The sequence below is a fragment of the Elephantulus edwardii genome, unplaced genomic scaffold (assembly GCF_000299155.1).
Source record: "Elephantulus edwardii isolate Elephantulus edwardi_28Jun2011 unplaced genomic scaffold, EleEdw1.0 scaffold00089, whole genome shotgun sequence".
In the NCBI taxonomy this organism is placed as follows: Eukaryota; Metazoa; Chordata; class Mammalia; order Macroscelidea; family Macroscelididae; genus Elephantulus; species Elephantulus edwardii.
In genome coordinates, this window is record NW_006399839.1 from 8,784,516 (window position 1) to 8,806,465 (window position 21,950).

Here is a 21,950-nt window from a genome sequence, read left to right on the forward strand (position 1 = left end):
GCGTGTATTCTGCATTATGTATATATGTACTTAGAACTATAGTGGTATAGTCCTAGAGCGTTGCACTACCAACCCAAAGGCACGGGGTTCAAGGCTGCCCTACAGAAGAAGGATGAGCAATTTCCTCCCATGGGATTCTGCAGCCTCTGAAAACCCACTGGAGGGTCAATTACGGATCATTTCCAACTGAACTCACGTAACAACCAAGTTATTACACCCAAAGAAAATGGGGAAAGAAATACTTGGGATGAGTCCTTAATAAATCAATGGATGATGCATCCTCTGGCAGAATAGGAGAAAAAATCATGGACTGCTCCGTATGTCCTCAAAGACACACCATTGTTGGGTGGTGTTGTTAACTTCCCTCAGGTTAGCCTCCAGCTCATGGGGACCCCCTCATAGCTAAATGGGGTGTTTTCCTCATTCTGCACCGTGACCATTACTGGTCGTAGATCAGAAACCCATCATTGGTGGATTTTGAGAAATAGATCATCAGCCAGACCTTTCTTCCTAGTCTTTCCTAGCCTGGAAGTGCCAGTGAACCTTTGTCAATATTGTAGCAACACTTAGGCCTCCACTGGCCACAGAGAAATGATAACCTATGAAGTGCACTGGCTGGGATTTGAACCCGGGTCTCCCGCCTGAGAGGCAGGGATTCTATGGCTGAACTACCAGAGTTTCCTTCACCTTGTTAAGGGGAGCTCTGGCAGCCTGGTCCGTAGGGAGGGGTGCTGCCAACCCAAATTCTGTGCCTCTGTTGGTTCAACTCCACCAGCAGCTCCTCAGATGAAAGATGGATAATCTCCTCCCTCCTTCCATGCCGTTTACGGCCTTAGAGAGCCAAAGGCGGATCAGCTATGAATCTGCTCTAGCTTGATGCCAACGAGTGAGTGAGTCAGCTACAAGTCATAGTGACCCGATGAACAACTGAGCCAAACCTTGCCCTATCCTGTGCCATCCGCAGTCTTCTGTCACGACTACAGACACTGCATCAGTCCATCGTCCTATGCGTCTTCTTCTCTTTTATTGGCCCATACGATGCATTTTTCAAAAGATTAGTCCTTCCTGAAAATCTGCCCAGTATTTAGGAGACTAAAAATTTCCCCATCCTGCCTCCTAGGAGCATACGAATTGTCCTTTCCCCAAGGCTTATTTGTTTGTTCTCTTGGAAGTCCGCGGTACATTCCGTACTCTTCACAACACCACAATTCTAAGCCAGCAGTCCTGCGCTCACCTTCCTTTTTGCTTTGTCCATCCTTCCCATGCATATGAGCCAGTGGAAAAGGCCATGGCTTCGATCAGCCACACCTTAGTCTTTAAAATGACATCCTCGCTTTTTAGCACTTTAAAGAAGAGAGTGCTACCCCTGAAGTAGCACTAACTATTTCTCCTCCACCTTGTAGTCTTAGAAAAATCTTCCCTTGGGACCACTGTCCTCAGATTTTTCATCCAGACAGACCACTGATAGACCTAGCCTGACATTTCTAAGACATTTGCAATTAATAATTTTGTTTGATGTCAGAGCTGTCTGTATTTTGAGCTCTTGAAGATTTTCTTTAGCAAAAAGGCTTACAGCCGAACAAAGATTGATTCTCCTGAGATTCCCAGTGGGCTGGCCTGGCCTGGCCCGAGATGTGCTGGGCCTCACTCTCTCTCTCTCTCTCTCCATGGACCTCACTTATTAAACAGTTTATTTTTCTCTTTGTGATGTGGGATTTTAAAATCCCCTGAGTTGTTCAACCAGACCCCAGAAATCCAGCTTCTAACTGATCAGCTGAAATACCAGGACTTTTCCTTCTCTCCCTGTCTTGTTCCAAATGTCTAGCCAACTCAGCTATCTGCTTAATAAGTCCAAAGCAAACATTTTACCCAGGTATTTAAAGCCGGCAGATGGCTCTGCATAGGAAAGTAATGCTATTCATCGGTTTGTGGCTCATGTATCTGTGATCGGAATCTCAATTGGCTCCACGCTGAATGAGAAGGAGGTGGGTATTGGGAGAGAACATCTAGAGTGAACTTAGCAATACAGGGAGACTTGTATGCCGTGGGGACACGTGGTGGCCCAGGAACTGTATGGCTTTGGAGTCAGACAGACTTGAATCTGACCTTGCACCAGTCACTTCCGCTCCCTCGCCTGCAGTTTCCCCTCAATTGTGAAATGATTCCTTTCTTGCCAAACTGCTGTGGGCTGGAGTGAGGTTAAGCATCAGATGGACCCACAGTGCCTGATTCCCCTCATTGAGCAAGCTAGAGGGTTAGGGATATGTGTGTGTGTGTGTGTGTGTGTGTGTGTGTGTGTGTGTGTGTGTTTCTTAGTACTGCAAAATACACACAACCTAAAATGCCATTTTAACCATTTTTAAGCACCATGATTTAGTGACACTCACAATTATGCCCAGCTAACACCTCTGTTGTTAGGCATTAGAGAGCTAGACAGTGACTAGGAAGGACAGAAGGAGAATTGATGCCTTTGAGCTGTGGTGCTGGAGAAGAGTATTAAATGTACCATGGACTGCTGAGGGAACAGGTTCAGCCTGGAGAGGGTTAAACCGGGCTCCTCCTTGGAGGCAAGGATTCTGAAGCTTCATCTGACATACTTTGGACATGCTGCAAGGAGGGACCAGTCCTTGGAGAGGGACATCATGCTTCGAAGGGTGGAGGGGCAGCGCAGGAGAGGAAGACCCTCTATGAGGTGGATTGATTGCGTGACTGGGGTAATCGGGGAGGGTGTGTCAGAGACAGGGAGATTGACACAGGACAGAGCAGAGTTTAGGGCTGTTGTACATAGGGTCGCTATGAGTCGCAAGCGACTCAACAACACATAACAACAACAAACACCTCTCTTTTTTTTCTATAATTATATTTTATTAATTTTCATAAACATTTACAGAGATTTTGGGTTTCCATTCATTCATTGTTGCACTATTCTCTCTACCCTCCTCCCAGTTTGTTCTTGTCCAAATGCCACAGTGCTTGTCAAAGCCAGTTCTGATTAATCTTCTTTTCAGTGTGTCCTTTGCCATTCCCTATCACTCCTCCCTGAGAGAGACTTCACCCTGAGTCATAAGGGAAACGAGATGGCGTATTCTCTTAGCTACTTCCTGCTGAAAAGGGACGCTGTGCGTTTCAGGGTGAAGATCTTCTCTCACTACTCTAAAGGGCCCCTTTGGCAGTAGGAAACACATAGACTATTATGGAGATTGATTTTGGAATTTAGATGCATTCTTATTGATTGTGCTTGGCCGCACATGTTCATATCCTTGAAGATGTATCATGGGGGTGTTGCAACCTAGAAGACACAAATTTGACTAACAAGTTATAAGTACATGAGTCAAAAATTATGGAAAAGTAAAAGAAAAGATTCTTTCATTGTTTTACAAACCCTCCCCCAGGTCCCCTCCACCATGTAGCCCTCGCTCTAGACTCCTGTGATGACAGAAATACCTAGTTATATATCTCTTTTAAACAGTTTTCTCCCTCCTCTGTTTCAGTGCAGTATACATTATTGAACCCATCTTACTCAGTCTCTCCCCAACCCCAAGGACAGTCCCATTTTACAACAGCAAACACCTCTCTTGTATCCAACACTTGCCATTGCCCGAGAGCGAAATACGGCGCACTTTAGACATTCCAGACCCCTCCCCTCCACCCTGCTTCCTGTTAGTGAATTTGTCTAGTCACCACGGTTCATGTAAATATGACATCAGACAATGTTTGTTTTTTAGTGTCTGGCTTGTTTCCTTCAGCACAGGGCTTCAGGGGTCACGTGTGCTGTCACATTTATTAGAACTTCATTCTTCTTCATGGCCAAATAATACTCCATTGTGTGTGAGACCACATTGTGTTGGCCCGTTCCTGTCTTGATGGATATTGGATTACGTCTAGCTTTTGGTTCACTGAACGTAATGCTGCAGTGAACACTGGTGTCCAAGGAGGAGGCCATTGGAGTAAGGCCCATTGTGGATGTTGTTAGGTACTGTCAAGTTGACTAGAATTCATAGGGACTCTGCAAACAATGGTTGTGAACCTTGCCCTCTCTTGCGCCATCCTCATGAATGCTGTTCAGTTTTGTTTTCTTTGTTTTTGGATTTTTTGTTGTTGTTGTTTTTGTGTACCATCGAATTGGATCCAGCTGGTGCAGGAGGAGATTGCCCCTCCTCCTCCAGAGGAGCATGTGGTGGATTCGAACCGCATGCCTTTGAGGTTACAGTGCAGCTTCTTGCCACCAGAGCTGCGTTCATCCTCAGGAACTCTGCTGTGCTCAGGCATACTGTCCCAGTCACTGTGTCAGCCCATCTTGTTAAGGATCTTCCTCTCTTTGGCTAACCCTCCACCTCTTCCCTGCATGGTATCTTTCTCCAAGGCCTGGTTCCTTCTGACAACATGCCCAGAGGATGTGAGAGAAAAGTTTCCCCCACCTCTATACACAGGACCTACACACCAGTAAAAACCAGTGAGTTGCCATGGAACCCACTCAAAGTCATGGTGACCCCAAGTGTTTCAGAGTAGAGCTGGGCACCGTAGGATTTCCAGTGGCTGATTTTGCTGTGCTTTGAGGGGAAAGTTTACAAAGCAACTTGCTTTTCCCTTTAGTCATTCTACAGACTCTGTTTTAGGACACGAATGATAGTCCTTTACAGTGTAACAGCACTCTTCCCATTCCTTTCCTAGGATTCTCATCTCCACTCATCTTTCTGTCTTATCTCTTCCTGCCTTCTGAAATTCCACTCTGGGCCAGTACTGCCCTTTTGATCTTGTACGACTGAGAGTTCTAAGAAGTGACTGCCTCCTTGGTGGTGTTCACCGCATAAGCCTCTCTATTGTTGGCTAAGTATTGAGCCATAGGCCCAAGTTTAGTTCCAGGCTCCAAAAGTGATTGAGGCTCATAGTGTCAGGGGTTCCAAGAGTCTCTGTTAGGCCAGAAAACTTGTTAATTTTTATGATTTTGAGCTTTGTCCTATTCTATCCAGAACCCTCTTCGGTGGCTCTGTTAAGAACAGTGAGCATTGGTTGCTGGGCACTCTGTAGTTCTTCTGGTCTCAGGGGAAAGGAGGTTGACGTTTACATGGTCCATCAGTTTTTTTGGACTAATTGTCCAAAATTAGTCCAAAAATGAATTGCTTTTATTCCTTCTTCTTTGTTCTGGACAGTGTGAGAACAATAGTTTCACTCGAGAGAACTACTCACAAGCTTTTAAGACCCACTGTCTACTCACCAAATGAAAATGTAGATCATTGTTTTCATGGATTACATTATGAAGTGACTGGGGCATTGTGGAAATAGAGCTCCAGGCCTTTCTTTCTTCTAAGGAATCTCTGAGTGGACTTGAACCTCCAGCCTTTCCATTAGCAGATGATTACATCACCCAGGGAGTGCACAGTAAAATAATCTACATCCTTACTTCATCTGAGGATTTCAGATCAGAGCACTTGGATCCAACTTTTGGCCAAGTGTTCTGTTATGGGCACTGTGTATACATTTCTCTGCTTTAACTTGTTCCCTCTTCCTGTATTTAGCAGATCATAGCAACTCAGTTTGAGCAGAGAAAGAGGAGTCAATGGCCCAAATACCTGAAAAGTGCTCAAGCTAGGACTGCTTCAGGCTTGGCTGGATCTAGGTGTTGCAATCATGTTAACTGGAATGCATTTATTGTCACTTTCTTGCTCAGTCTTCTCAATATTGGCCATATACCCAGGCAGGCTCTTAGAGGAAAGGGGATCTTAGAGAAAAGGGGGTCCTCCAGCCCCTCCTAGTACACAAGCTGTGTCAGAAAGAGAGAGCATCATTTCTAGAGACTCTTAAAAATACTCTGACATTCACTTTATTTGATCTGCCATCCACCATAATACTGTTAATCCTATGACCATCCACCAAGGTCAGCAGGAAGTGGTGCTCTGATTGGCTAGAATGGGTCACATGCCCTTCTCTAAGCTTGCCTGTGGAGGGAGAAGCCACATCAGAGCTACAAGGAAGATGGGTTACTGACAACAAAAGGAAGGTACTGGCAGCTGGATGGCGACAATAATACATGTCCCCCGCCGAGGGTCTTAACTAGGTGCTGAGAGGATACAGAGGGAGTGCAGGCTGAAGGCTCTGAGTGAGACCTTAGTGGGTCCGCCTCCTCAGTTCATGTCCTAACTCTGCGGCTACCTATCTGCGTGACTTCAGTCCATCCTCAAAGCTCTCTGTTCCTCAGTTTTTCTCTACTCATAACAACAGGAGGAGTTACTTACCCACTCTCACAGAGTTGCTATAAACGCTCAATTAGTCCCTTTATGAAGACAGTTCAGAGCAATGTCTGGCATCTAAGAAGAGCTCACTGCTTATAGAATCCCCCAGGCTTGAGCAGTGCCCAGTTGATGCAACCGGACCCAACAGTCTTGCTCAGTGAAGGCTTACCGTTATTTCCCTCATTTTGTTGGATGAGAAAAAAAACAACAACAAAGCCCAGAGAGGCTAACTGACTTAGTCAAGACACAGATCTTGAGGAGAAGGAATTGGGACCCCATTCTGTCTGTCTGGAGTCTTCTCATAACCACCGCGCGACACTGTGATACTCAGCATCCTTGCTCATGGTAGATGATGCGGTGTGGAGGAATGCAGCCACGTACAGCGCATCTTGCTCTTCTGAGCTCCATATCCAAGGACTTGCAGCATGTGCCACCAAGTACAGGAGGGCCAGGACCTCACCAAGTGTCCTGGGACCCCAGCCAGAGCTCAGAGACCCTTAGCTTATGCACAAAGTCAGAGAGCCTACAGTTGTCCTCTGTGGAGGACCAGGGGAGAATGCCAGCTTAGAAGAAGGTTCCTAACTGAGGGGGCTGGGAAGGAAGCCTGCTCCACAACCGCCTTTCAGAATTGGAGCACATTCAGAGAAAGGGTGGTTAGTTAGTTAATTAGGGAATGGAAAAAGACCAAACATTTGGGCGGGGAAGGGGCGTTTCCTGGCTGCAGATTGGATTTTAGTGTTTTGTATCCACAGGAAGCCAAGCCAAACCCATTGTCTTCAAAGGGGGGCTCAGATTCATGGAGGCGCCATGTGTGTCAGCAGAGAGCTGTGCTTCTCAAAGTTTCTAGTGGCTGCTCCTTCAGAAAGAGGTCTCCAGGACTTCCTTCTGACGTGCTCCTGGGTGGACTTGAACCTCCAGTCTTTTGGCTAGCAGTCCAGGAAGTTAACCATTTATGCCACCCGGGGAGACAGACACATCTGTAGTACTGCTACATTGATTACAGAGCAAATTTAGGAAAATCATGTTATTGTTGGTGTTAGATGCTGTAGAGTCAAGTAAGACCCATCGCAACCCCATGAAATAGACCTGGAACCTGTCCTATCCTGCGTCATCCTCATACCTCCTGACACACTAGAGCCCATTGCAGCAGTCCAGCTGGTCGAGGGTCATCCTCCTTCGCAGACCCTCCACCTTTCCAAGTAGGATGTTGCCCTCAAAGGAATAGCTCCTCCTAGCAACATGCCCAAAGTATCTGAGGCAAAGCTTCCTCATCCTTGCCTCCAAAGAGCACTCCGGCTGCACCCTCTCCAAAATATATTTGTTTTTCCTTTTGGCTGTTCATGGGATGTTCAATACTCTTCTCCAACACCACAGCTCAAAGGCATCAATTCTTCTGTCATCCTTATTCACTGTCCAGCTCTCTGATGCAGAGCAAGTGATCTGAAAGACCATCGCCTGAATCAGATGCACCTTAGTCCTCAAACTGGCATCATTACTCCTCAGTAATTTAGAGAGGTCCCTAACTGTAGACTTTCCTGATACATCTCCTGATTTCCTGACTGCTGGTACAGGTACCAAGGGTATTGATTGTGAATCTAAGTAGCAATCAGGAAAAATTATTGGATCCAACAAGCAAGCTGCCTCATTGAATACCTCGTGGCTCTTTTTCAGCCATATCTGCTCCACCTTGTGTTATAAAATCTTATCTAACCCCAATATACACTTTTCTTCACATTACCCTGTGATTTTATAGTTATAATATCCAGAATTTATTCATTTACGTGTGGTAAGAATAGTTCTACATCTTACGGGATCAAGGATAACATTGATATCTTAAGTCTGATATCATTAGTACCTACTGCTGACATCTGTACCTAGATTTGGGTTAGAATACCTAGCAAACTTTCCACTAGAAATGATAAGTTTTTGTTAGCTGTCCACTGTCAGCTAAAGAACAATACTGTCTTAATTTTGCCATATACTGCCTTTGCTGGTGCTATTTTTTTTACAATGAAGCAACAGCCTTGCAGCAAAATAAACAATTTAATAAAACATTCAACATTTTTTTTTAAAAAGAAATCTTATCATTTTTCCTGATTGCTGCTTGGATTCACAATCAACACCCCTGGTACTAGGAGTCAGGAAATCAGGAGATGTATCAGGAAAGTCTATAACTAGGGACCTCTCTAAATCATTGAGGAATAATGATGTCAGTTTAAGAACAAAGGTCCATCTGATTCAGGCCACGGTCATTTAGATCACTTGCTACATCTGAAGTTGCACAACGAATAAGGATGACAGAAGACTTGATGCTAGCCCACCAGGTCTGTACTCTGGGAAGAGATTCCACCAGGGTGGCACGGTGACTTGAAGTCCATTTTATCACCACTAATTGCCTTTGAGGGAGCTCTGGGGGCCTAGTGGTAAGAAACTACACTGCAATCCCAAAGGTACACAGTTTGAATCCACCAGCTGCGCCGCAGGAAGAAGGATGGGCAAGATCCTCCCATGCTATTAACTAACAGCCTCTGAAATCCCACTGGAGGGTCAACTGTGTGCTGATTCTGACTCACTGGCATGCAACAACATGAGCAATTGGCTTTGAGGGAAACTCTGATGGCTTAGTGGTAAGAAGCTGTGCTGCAATCCTAAAGGCACACAGTTCGAATCCATCAGCTGCTCTGCAAGAGAAAGATGGGCAGTCTCGTCTTGTGTTGATTTGAAGTGTCAGGAAACCCACTGGCAGACCAGCAAGGGGTTGGCTCTGACTCAGTAGCACGTAACAAAGACAGTAATTCCCTTTGAGTGGATTGAACTCATGGCAACCCCATGTGTATAAGAATAGAACTGTGTTCCATAAGGTTTTTCAAGGACTGTTTTTCTTTCTTATTTAAGTGTGCTGCCAGGCCTTTCCTCTGAGGCACACCAGGGTGGACTTGAACAGCAAAGCTTTTGCTTAAAAGCTGAGTGCTTTAACCATGCCAGGACTGAGAGGGGCCAGTTGTCACCTGAGATCTTGCTGACAGCCAGGACTGGTGCAGAGTTGCCTGTGGCCACATCTGAGCCGTCACTTGTCATGTCATCTGCCTCCCGGCGCCCTCCGTCCTCTGACTTCCCTGCCCAGTGCTCATCCCAGGGAGTTGTTTTCAAAGCAGTGTCGGGCAGTACCGCACCATTATAGGATCTAATGTCAACCCGGATGTGACTTCCCACTGACTTCATAAAACTGTCAATCAGACAACCCAGTATTGGAAATCACATGCGCTGAGTTGTTCTCACATCGGCCCATCCATAATGGAGAATCAATCCGAAATGGCCCTATATTTCTTCCTGCTCCCTAAAGTGTAATAAATGGAAACTCTTAATGCCTGGAGTTAAGATGGTCCGCAGCAGCCCAGTGCCGACCAGGAGAAGCCGTGGGCTGGGGGAATTTCAGGTCTCATCCATCCCGAGCCTGCTATAATCTGGATCTGCCTGATGCGTGTGCCTCTGGGGTCCGCACCCTTCCCTCCCACCTAAATGCATCACTCATCCCAAGTCTACCAGTAGGTCCAAGGGACCATTAAGTCAATTCTGACTCAAGGGGGACCCAGGAGTATCAATTCATGCTGTGTTCCATGAGATTTCCAGTGGCCCAGTTGTTTTTTGGGGGGTTTTCCCCTCAGAAGTTGATCACCAAGCCTTTCTTCCAAGGTACTCCAGGTAAACTTGAACCCCCTGTCATTTTGTTGCTTCTTTAAATGGTCTGCACAGTCTTTTTCTTTTTTTAAAAAAGATGACAAGTAAAGATCGATTAATTAGAAAGTTAGATCCCCAGAGGATTGGACTGACCTTCCTCCTTGAAAGGAAATACACAGGAGGCCATGGCTGAGCGGGTCTTCTTAACACTTACAGCTTGCTCAGCTCCACAATCAACTCTCTTGGCAACAGCACTCAGGAAATCAAAAGACAGATTGCACTGGGTAAATCTGCTGTCAGGAACCTTTCCAGGGTCCTAAGAAGCAACGATGTGAGTCTACAGACTAAGGTGCACCTGATCCAGCCCATGGTCTATGCAATTATTTGCATCTGAGAGCTGGACAATGACAATGACTAATGAAAGAAGAATTGATGCCGTTAAGTTGTGGTGCTGGAGAAGAATCTTGAACATACCATGGACCACCAAGAAAACAAATAGATCTTGAAGAGGATGAAACCAAGATTCTCCTTGGAGGCTAGGATTCTGAAGCCCTGTCTCACATACTTTGGGCATGCAGCCAGGAAGGACCAATTCTTGGAGAAGGACATCATGCTCAGAAAGGTGGAAGGACAGTGCAGGAGAGGAAGATCCTGGATGAGATGGATTGATACAGTAACTGGGGCAATAGGGTGTGTCAGAGTCAGTGAGACTGGCTCAGGATAGGGCAGGGTTCAAGAGCTGCTGTACAAAGGGTCACTATGAGTTGCAGGCAACTCAACAGCACATAACAACAACATCATCTTCACTGTGGGAGTTTAAGAATAACCATGCCTTGGGAATCTTCTCTGGATAAAAAGGAACATCCACTACAACTGTGACCATCTTTTGGTGTGCCTGGCACTATGCCAAGGCCTGGGCTTGTTTTCCCCTCACTCTTCCTGCATTCATGCTATGATGGCGATCCCATGAACTATTCCATTTTACAGATGAGGAGACTGAGCCACAGCCAAGTAGTGCAAATTAATGATACATGCTGTACTCATAAGAGCATATGAAAACAATCAAGCAAGTATACATATGTCATAGGACAAGCATGCATGTTATGGGAGGCAGAAAACAAACTGTCTACCCTGGACAGAGTATATGCCTGTCTACTAAAAGATAGAAAGTGCTTTGCACTTGCTTTGCAGAGGCAGACCCCCTGTCTCAGCCTCCGGAGTTTAAGCTGTGCACTGCTTGTGCAATAGCATGTGGACTTAGCAAATGCCAGCAGGATGTGAGCGGGCTTCCTCTTTGGTTTGGGATGAACTTGCGCATCTCTAGAAGGTTCTGGAAATAATGCATGCTTCTTTGCTGTCACCACCCTCCTTCAGTTTTTTTTTCTTTTTTTTTTATGGTGAGAAAAATTTATTACATTCAGAATTAGCCCGCTGGACTCAGTTTAGATGATCCCAATTTTGTTGGCAACATCCAAAGCATCATAGTCAGGAGCAAGTCGAACATAGGCCTTCTTCTCTCCATCAGGCCTAATCAAGATGTTGACCTTGGCCACATCAGTGTCATAGAGCTTCTTTACAGCTTGTTTAATTTGGTGCTTATTGGCCTTGACATCCACAATGAACACAAGTGTGTTGTTATCTTCTATCTTCTTCATAGCTGACTCAGTGGTCAGGGGAAATTTGATGATGGCATAGTGGTCAAGCTTGTTTCTCCTCGGAGCGCTCTTCCGGGGGTATTTGGGCTGCCGTCGAAGTCTCAGCATCTTAGGCCGCCAGAACGTGGGTGATGTGCGGATCTTCTTTTTTTTTTTTGGCTGTGGACGCCCTTCAGGACTGCCTTCTTGGCCTTCAATGCCTTTGCTTTGGCTTCAGTTTTGGGAGGGGCAGGGGCTTCCTTCTTTGCTTTTGGCGCCATCTTCGTAGAAAGGCCTCCTTCAGTTTTGTCCATTCTCTCCATTGACCTCTCATCTTACAGCCCCTGCTGTGGACCAGGCTCTGATCGCACTACCTAAGCAGGTCCTATTCCAACATCAAGCTGTGGAGCTAACTGCTCGCTCCACTCTGTTCCTTCCCTTATCTTGACTCTGTCTGCCTCTGTGGTCTTCTATCCTGACATAATCCACAGGGAACTGTGCTCCTAACCCCAACGTGGTGCACCTCTTACTGTTTACAAAATGTTTCTCGGGAGAAAAATGGGAAGTCTCCTCCTGAGGGATTTATAACATCCAAAAACTCAATGAATGCTCAGCTATGAGTCGCTGTAGGGTTGCTCTGGTGGCCCTACCGGTTAAGGCGTTCCTTTGCCAAGCAAAAGTCACTCAGTTGGAATCCACTAAACACTGTACAGGAGAAAAATTAGGAGCAGTCTCCTCCCGTGCAGTTTACAGCCTCTGAAAACCAACCGGAGGGTGAGCTATGAGTCTATTCTGACTCAAAAACGCATCACAACACACATCACCCCGCTGGCTAGCGGATGGCTTTCCATGGAGAGAATGGCCACGCAGGCTCTGGCGTGGGACAAACCTGGCCATTGCACGGACCAGCTGTGTGATTTCGGGCAAGTCACCCCTATTTCCGCGAGCCTTGGTTTTCTTATTCATTAAATGGTCTAGTGACAGCATCCTCTTTCTGGAGGTTTCTCGTGGATTTTATGAAGCAAGGCGGAGGAAGGGGGAAACTTGCACTGAAATTGGTCCCTAAGAAGCAGCAGCAGATGTGGCTGCAAATGCCAGAAGCTCTGAGGCCAAGGTACTCCTCTCTGCAGCCCGGTGTGAGTGGAAGACAATGCTACCAACACCCACATGCGCAGTGCTGTCTTTGATTTCATCTCCACCTGGGATCCAGAGCTTCACTCCTTGCTTGTTCCTGGGAGAGGCAAACAAGGAAGGCATTTCAGCATCACGCACCATGAACATCTCTAAGATGGGGCTTAAAATAGAGTCTCCTTGATGCAGCAGCTCAGAGGACCAGTAAACTCAGGCCGGTGAAACCCCTGAGCCCAAGGAAGAGCTGAGCAGCTGGGACGTGCTGTCTGCCTACTGTGCTCTGCCCTGTCTAATTAATTCTAACGGCTTGCCCTTCCCTGCTCTGTCCACTTACTCCAGTGCCTTGGGCTTCCCTGCTCTGTCCTGTCCTGTTATTCCAGTCACTCAGGCTTCCCTGCTCGGTTTTATTCAGTGGATCGGATTTTAATGCTCTGCCGTGCTTAGGTATTCTCCCATGGCTTGGGCTTCCCAGCTCTGTGCTGCCCAGTTACACCCGTGGCTCAGGCTTTCCTACTCTGTCCTGTCCAGTTAGTTACACTAGTGGCTCAGGCTCCCCTGCTCTGTCCTGTCCAGCTACATCACTGGCTCACGCTCCCTTGCTCTGTCCTGTCCAGTTACACCAGTGGCTCAGACTTTCCACCTCTGTCCTGTCACACCAGTGGCTTAGGCTTCCCTGATCTGCGTCTTGTCCAGTGGCTTGGATTTCCCTGCTCTGCCATGCCTAAGTATTCCCATGGCTTGGGCTTTCCAGCTCTGTCCTGTGCAGTAATTCCAGTGACTCTGGCTTCCCTGCTCTACCATGCCTAGTTACTCCAGTGGCTCCGATTTTCCATCTCTGTCCTGTCCAGTTAGTCCAATGGCTCTGGCTTCTCTGTTCTGTCCTATCCTTTAATTCCAGTGACTCGGGCTTCCCTGCTCTGGCCTGTGCAGTTATTCCAGTGACTCAGGTTTCCCTACTCTGTCTTGTCCAGTGAGTTGGATTTCCCTGCTCTGCCGTGCCTAGGTATTCCCATGGCTTGGGCTTTCCAGCTCTGTCCTGTGCAGTAATTCCAGTGGCTCTGGCTTCTCTGTTCTGTTCTGTCCTGTCCTGTTATTCCAGTGACTCAGGTTTCCCTGCTCTCTCGTGTCCAGTGGCTTGGATTTCCCTGCTCTGCCGTGCCTAGGTATTCCCATGGCTTGGGCTTTCCATATCTGTCCTGTCCAGTGATACCAGTAGCTCAGGTTCCCCTGTTCTGTCCTGTCCAGTTATTCCAGTGGTTCTGGCTTCTCCGTTCTGTTCTGTCCTGTCCTTTTATTCCAGTGACTCAGGCTTTCCTGCTCTGACCTGTGCAATTTCTCCAGTGACTTGGGCTTCCCTGCTCTGTCCTGTCCAGTTACCCCAGTAGCTCAGGCTTGCTTCCAGGCTGGAGCTGAGCTCCTTGGCTGACAGTGGGTGGTGGAGGGTACCTTCTTGAAAGCTTTAGGTCTCTAACTTCATCCCTGCTGGTGTGGTCCATCTCTTCCTGCTTACACAAACCTTTTCTCTGCACCTCTACTATCCAGATGCTTCAGTTCATCCCCATCTTTCCATCTTTCTCTGCCTCCATCACTCTTTCCAGCATCCTCAGTGACATCTCCACTTCCTATTCCCATCCCTCCCAAGCCCATTCTCCCCATAGCAGCCGGGAGACCATAGCAACCCTGTTTAGGGGTGGTCAATAAGCTTTGACAGACTGAAAAGGAAACTAGCTTTACCTCCAGGCTCGGCAACCTCACTAATATGACTCTGTCCACCTTTTGAGAACCATTGCCCTGTCTTCCTCTAGGCACAGCTGTCCTGTCTTTCTAGTCCTCCTACTTAGCTCTGCCATACCGCAGGACCTTTGCATGTCTATTATCTCTTTGCAGACACTCTTCGTTCTAAATATGCCTGTGCTGGCTCTAAAATTCATTTTAGTTTTTGTTCAGATGCAAATGGCTTTCTGTGAGGCTTGGTTTTCTTAGCCATCAAATGACCTGGTGATAGCATCCGGGAGGTTTCTCATGGATTTTACGATGCTGTTTAAAGGGGACTCTGACTGCTCCGTGAATGAGGGACCTGATCTGTCCATCCGCCTGCGGGGAGCACACCCCCACCCCACCTCACGTCTTGGAAGCACCTATGAGAAAATAAGACCATAACTTGACACCCCATTTCCTCCATCAGTTACGTTCTAACTATGCCAATTGCTTCTGATGTTAAACTCATTTTTTCTCAGCCTGTCTCAGTCGCTTAGGGAAATGGGCCATGAACTCCTCATTTGCCAAGTCCAGTTGGAGAAAAACATTCTCTTCATGGGTGCCTGCAGACTGGAGTCAGGGCCGGTGCTGCCGATATGAGAGATCCTGTAGAAGTGCAGGGCTCCAGCAAGCTCAGTTCCACAGCTCCCTGCTCCCAGCCTCGATTTTCTCATCTGTACAGTGGCTGTAATAACAGTACCTGCTTCATAGAGCAGGTGTGTGGGTGAAAGAGGAAAATGCAAAGAGCATGTCTAATATGACACTAGAAAGGGACTGTTCATATGAATTTTGTGTATGTGGGGATGCCCCCTGTTATCACAGTTGAGGTAGTCCATAGGGAGCTTTGCTGCTAACCCAAAAGCTGGTGGTTCAAATCCACCAGTGGCTCCATGGAAGGAAGATTAGAAATCTCCTGCCATGCAACTTACAGCCTCAGAGACCCGGTGGAGGGTCAGCTGTGAGTCAGCTCTGACTCAATAGCAATGCATTTGAATGTCTGCTCTGATTCTGGATGGAGCTCTTGGCCACTCTGGGCAAGACAGCTTCCGCCCATGTTGGAAAGAGATCAAAATGACCACAGGTGCAGTGTGGCCACCGGGCCCCGTTGTCCTCACATGGCCTCCACCTCAGCCCACTTGGTCTATGTTCCAGTGTCAAAGGGGACCACCAAACTTGTCAGGGGCTAGAGATTGTTGTGTCTGCATGATTCACAGGGCCTCTTGTTGGTCCTCTGGAAACAGTTCTGGCCCACAAGGACCCCATGAGTTAGAACTGAACCGCCACATAGACCTTCCCTGGCTGTGGTCTATTTAGGGAAGGACGTCACCAGGCCCTCCTTCTGCAGAGCCTCGGGTGGGTTCAAACCAAGCTTGCAGGTCGCATTTCGCACCCAAGCACTGTTTTCCTCCATACGGACCCCTTACTGGGACTCTACCATGCCTTTTTGTGCCTTTTCAGCAACCCCACACTGGAAATTATAAACATTCTTCTAGGGACTGTAGCTGAGAGTGTTGTTGTTGCTGTTGTTGTTAGCTGCCTCCAATGCACAGCTTCCCTGTGTGTGACACAACAGAGCGCTGCCTGCCCCTGAGCCGCCCTCACCACCCCACCCTCCCCGCTGTGCTCTCAGCCCATCCCTGCAGCCTCTGTGTCTGGTGATCTCCCTGCAGGGCTTCCTTTCTTTTGCTGTCCTTGTTGTGATGTGCTGTCAAATTGAAACCAACCCACCGCCAACCCGCTAATAGATTTTTAGAGGCAGTAAATCAAATGGGAGGAGATTGCCCACCCTGCTCCCACAGAGCAGCCAGTGGATTCGAACTACGTGCCTTGGAGATTGCAGCGCAGCTTCTTACCACTAGACCACCAAGGCCCTTCTTTTATTCCTCCACATTTTTTTAAATTATGATCTTTGGTTGTTCCTCTATTTTTCCAAGCATGAAGAACTGACCTCTGCTGAGAACTTGCTCAAAGGATGTAAGACAAAGGCTTTCTACCCTTACTTTGAAGGAGCCCTCTGGTTGTACTTCCTCCAAGACAGAGATGTTTGTTCTTTTTATATATATTTGTTCTGTTGACAATTCGTGCTATAGTCAATACTCTTTGCCAGCACTACAATTCAACCACATCAGTTCTTCTCCAGTCTTCTTCTCCCACGGAGCAGCTGGTAGCCTCGAACCGTGTGCCTTCGGGATTGCAGCACAGCCTTTTGCCACGAGGCCACCAGCTCCCCAACACTCCAATTCAATGACATCAGTTCATCTCCAGTCTTCTTTATTCATTGTCCAACTTTCACGTGCATGTGAAATCATTGAAAATATGATGGCATGTGCCAGGCACACCTTAGTCTTTAAAGTGACATCCTTGCTCTTTGCCCCTTTCAAAAAGTGCCTCCGATTTGCCCATGGCAATACATTGTTTGATGTCTTGACTACTGCTTCCGTGGCTGTCGGCATTTTAGAATGCAGTGTCCACTGTGTGTCTCTCTGTTGCAGACGCCTTTGTGACTTTGAATGAAGCGCTGCCCTCTCTGAGCAAAGAGAATTTCATTTGGCTAATTTCTAAAAGGCCTTTCTGCTCAGAGATTGTGGGGTTCAAGAAGTCAAGGGGAGAGATGGCAGTCTCAGGATAGAGTAGAAATTCTGCAGACATACAGTCTTCTTCAGTGGAAAATACCTGTCTCTTGGGATCAAGTATGCAATTGTACCTAGCTGGATGGTCCTGCTTTGCTGGGAGAGAAGGACTCCTGCGTGCAGGTGGGTGGAATGGCGAGATTTGGAAGTGCTTGGTGGCTTTTAGTTTTTTAGAATGGACTGACAAAAGAACAAACAAGTCTATGCTGGAGGAAGTGCAACCAGGGTGCTCCTTGGAGGCAAAGATAGTGAAACTCTGTTTCCCACAGTTTGGGCATGTTGTCAGGAGCGCCTAGTGCTTGGGGGAAAAAAGACATCATAGTGAGAAAGGGGAGGGTCAGAGAAAGAGAAGACCTTTCACAGGATGGATTGACACAGTACTGGGCTCGAGCATTTCAGAGATGAGGAGGGTGGTCCAGGGGTGCAGGAGAGGGCAGGGGTTCAGATCCGTTGTTCACAGGGCACCTCTGAGTTGTAGTCAACTCAGCGACAGCCAACAACCACAACAGTGGGAGCTTCGACTTCAGGGATGCTTATGTGCAAAAGTGGTAACCCAAGTGCCCATCAACAAACGAATGGAGAGAGAAGCTCTGGTGTAGTCACCCAATGGAATACCACGCTGCACTGAAAAACAAGGAACTCATGAAATAGTATACAAAATGAGTGACCCTGGAGGACATGATGCAGAGTGAAATATCTCAGTCACAAAAGGACAAATACTGCAAGGTGCCACTGTTGTAAAGTGGGACTGACATCGGGGTTGGGGGGAGACTTACGAAGAGGGGATAAGTAATGTATACTGCGTTGAAATAGATGAGGGAGAAAACTGTTTAAAAGGGATATATAATTAGGTATTATTGTCATGACAGGAGTCCAGAATGAAGGCTGCATAGTGGAGTGGACTGGGGGCGGGGAGGGGGAGTGTATAACAATTAAAAAAACTATTTTTATTTTTGTTTTACTTTTCAAAGAGAAAAGCGAATTGGAAGGGAGGGATGGGCAGGGAGAAAAGTGTGCGAGAAAGAATGAATGGAAATCCAAAGTCTCTGTAAATTTTCATTAAAATAATCAAACAAAAAAAGGAACATTAAACACACACACACACACACACACACAGACACACAGAGCGCGTGGTCCACAGACTGAAACCTAGTTACAAATTCTCCCAGGAAGCACCTCAAGGTGTCCCAGCAAGCTTCTCCCAACCCCAGCCCATGCCCCTGTCCCCATCATCCACTGAACCTCCCAGAGAGACTCTCCTGTCCTGTCCCTCCCTGTCTCTTCAACAGAAGCATAAGACCTACACCAAATGAGTGGTCACTGAGCTCCCATGCCCAGCAGAGTGGGCATCAGCAAGGATTTGCCAAGCAGAGCTTAGAAATAGCTCTTGGCACTGAAGCAGAGGGTTTATTTCCCAAGGTCATGCCCATTACATTTTGAGCAGACTCGTAAACCTAGCTGCCTCCATTGCAAAATTCTTTTCTTCCCAAGTGTGGGTTGGTGAATAATTGGGACGATGTAAACGGCGCCTCTAAGTATTTTGCTGGAACTGGGCCTGGCTGGTCTTGGCTCTGCTTGGAGTTAGGGCTGGGCTGGGCTTGGTCTGCACAGGGCTCAGGGCTGGGCTGGGTCTGAGCCAGGCTGGGTCGCACTGGGCTACCGATGGATGTAGGGCCGGAGCTTGGGCTTCCACTGAGCTGGGACTGGCCTGGCCCGGGGAGGAAGCACACTCAAATAAGGAACTTAAAGAACCCTTTCTTTTTCTCTTCTCTTCTCAACCTCCTGCCTGGCTCAGCTGGAGGAGAGTGAAGCCAAGTGTGAGGAGGCACTGAAGACCCAGAAGACACTGACCGCCGACCTAGAGAACATGCACAGCGAACTGGAGAGTGTGACTCGGAACAAGAGCCTGGTACCTGCCCCCACACCCCCTGCAACCATGGGCATCCGGGCCTCTCAGGCCTTGGGGAGCTGTTGTGAGTCTCCCGTGCACACAGCACTGAAAGGACTAGGGGTGCTCAGTACCACGGAGATGTGGGTGTTTATTATAGGCCTCCTGGGTGCTCCATATGGGAGACACAACCATCCACTGGATGCCACAGTGCTCTCAGTACTGTAAAGCATTTCCTTGGCATCTGCTACTCTCCTATCACCACCACAAGAGGAGACTGCGTCGTTGGTGTGGGCCCCCTGTCTGACCATTTCTTTAAGTAGAAACTTCAACATGTTATTACTGTTGTGAACCATCGAGTCAGAACCGACCCACAGTTGACCCTTCAGCAGGTTATCAGAGGCAGTTAATCACGTCGGAGGAGATTGCCTATCCTTCTTCCACAGAGCAGCTGGTGGCCTCGAACCACGTGCCTTTGGGATTGCAGCGCAGCTTCTTGCCATTAGGCCACAAGAGCTCCCTTGAGCTTGTTCTTGTTCTTGTTCTTGTTGTTGTTATGGGCTGTCGAGTCATTTGTGACTCATAGCAGCCCTATGTACAACAGCCCTAAATCCTGCTCTGTCCCTCACTAATCTTATTGTCTCTGACACACCTTTCCCCATTACCCCAGTCACTGAACTGATCCATCAAATTGAGGGTCTTCCTCTCCTATGCTGTCCCTCCACCCTTCCAAGCATGACGTCCCTCTCCAAGGACTGGTCCCTCCTTGCAACATGTCCAAAGTATGTCAGACAAAGTGACAATGAGTTTTCGGTTTTACTCAGAAAAGGAGAGAGAGAAGCTAACATGTACTCTAGATCTATTACACTAAAAGAAATCCCCAAACCCTCAAGCCCACTGCTGTTGAGTTGGGACCTTACTTAAAACTGGCATAGGTTTTCAGAGGCTGTAAATTGCACCAGAGCAGAGAGCCCGTCTTTCTCCCACAGAGGAACTGTGGGGCATGCAAACCATTGGCCATTGGGGTGGCATCATAATTCTTTACCCAGCAGGCCACCAGAGCTCACCTGGGTCTATTATAGTGATGAATATTGTATAAGGAATTCTAATTCCCCTGTCGGGGCATAGAGTTGACTTAAATTTGGACTTGGCATGTTAAAAATCTTGAAGTATCAATATTACCAGAGATTTGTAGGAGGAAGTTTCCTGGTGATTTCCACTGGCCCTGGTAGTCCCAGGTTTTGTTTGCACTAAATAAAGAGGAATCTGGGGTGTGTGTTTGTGTGTGTGTGTCCCTTGCTCCCTCTTTCTTCTCTCTTCTCTCTCTCTCACTGTCTCCTCCCTTCCCCCTCCCTCCCCTCTCCCTTTCCTCTTTCCCTCCCTTCCTCTTCCTCCTTCCCTCTATATCTCTCCCCCTCCCTCCCTCTCTTTTCCTTTCTCCCTCCCTCCTTCTTTCTTCCTTTCCCCCTCCCTCTCTCTTCCTCCCTCTCCCCTCTTTGCCTCTTCCTCCCTCCCTCTTGCTCCTTCCCTCTCTTCTTTTTCTCTCTCTCCCTCCTCCCTCACCATCCCTTCCTTCCTCACAATCCCCCTCTCCCTTTCTCCCTCTTTCTCTCCCCCCCTTTCTTTCATATATACACATGCACACGGAAGCATATACACACTCAAATACAAAGCCACTAGACACAATTAATATGTTCATAAATAAAGCACATGTCCAAAGTCATCCAGCCCCTCAAAGCCACCCTCATGGTGATGGTGCTTGGAGCCGGGAGGATACCTGTGAACAGCGCAGAGGGGCTTGTCTCCTGGAGATCACAGGGGCTTGCCCTCACACACATGTGATGTGCACATTTGCGCATCCATGTCCAGAGACTCCCCGGTGGGCTCTGTCCATTCATATGCATGCGCACTGCTGTGTCCACGCAGTCACACGCACACGCATGCCCAGTACGGGCGCACACGCCACCCTGGTACGTGAATGTGCATGCCCCCAGTTATGATGCACAATCTCACGCATACCTGCAGCGCCCCTCGGCACACCCGTGGCCACCCTGAAACCCAGGTGGTTGCTTACCTGACATACCCATGGGCAAGCCCTCTTTGACTTCATTCAACGTCCACTGCCCCTTCACGGTGGCATCGCACTCAACTCATGCCCCTTGTCCTGCCTCCCGACAGTTGGACGAGCAGCTGTACCGGCTGCAGTTCGAGAGGGACAGCCTCCTGAAGCGCATCGATGAGGACCAGGATGACCTGAACGAGCTCATGCAGAAGCACAAGGACCTCATTGCCCGGGTAACGGCCTGATGGGAAGGGGACCTCGCGCCGGAAGGGTGGGGTGCGGACAAGGTGAGGTGGTTGTGTCACAGAGATTGCTAGGAATTGTGAAGGTTTGTTTGATCTTAAGAGAAGAGAGTGGCACCTCCAGACAGCGTGATCCCTGAAAGACAATCCCTCCAAGAAACACTTTGACATAGTCATGCTTCCAGTCTTCTCTTTGCTGTATCTGCCCATCCTCAGAGCCACCCGTTAGCATCCATGTTCTCTTCACTCACCCGCCAGTCCTGTGCCGCCTTCTCTCTGTCGATTATGGTTTGCATTTGTTTGTCGATCCCCCTGCCGACACAGCCACCCATCATCCATCTGCCATCCTCTTACACATCAATCCTCTCTTCAAGCCATGCATGCATTCTTCTGTCTGTCTAGCCTTGTGCATCTGTCCTTACGTCTGCTCATCCACTCCTCCTTCCATCTGTGCATCTATCTGTCCATTATCGTGCCCATTTGTACACACACCCACGCGCCAACACACCCGTCCACCCTCCCTCTGCTCATCTGCTCATCTATCAGCCTTTCTTTCCTCTGCTGATACAATGTTCTGTCTGCCATCACTCTACCTGTTTGTGCTCTGTCCACCCACCAGCGCACCACACACCCACCTGCTCGGCCATCAGTTCACCCTTCCAGACATCTGTGCACTCTTCTATTCGTCCATCATTCT

At 48.0% G+C, this 21,950-nt stretch overlaps 1 protein-coding gene across 1 annotated transcript in view; it reads left to right on the forward strand.

Moving 5' to 3' along the window:
- MYO18B (myosin XVIIIB) overlaps nucleotides 1-21,950 on the forward strand; it is a 321,585-nt gene that overhangs the window by 188,165 nt on the left and 111,470 nt on the right. Inside the window, exons 34-35 of the mRNA XM_006890467.1 lie at nucleotides 18,857-18,970; nucleotides 21,128-21,244. Of these exons, the coding sequence (XP_006890529.1) occupies nucleotides 18,857-18,970; nucleotides 21,128-21,244 (231 nt within the window). The remainder of the gene's footprint in view (nucleotides 1-18,856; nucleotides 18,971-21,127; nucleotides 21,245-21,950) is intronic.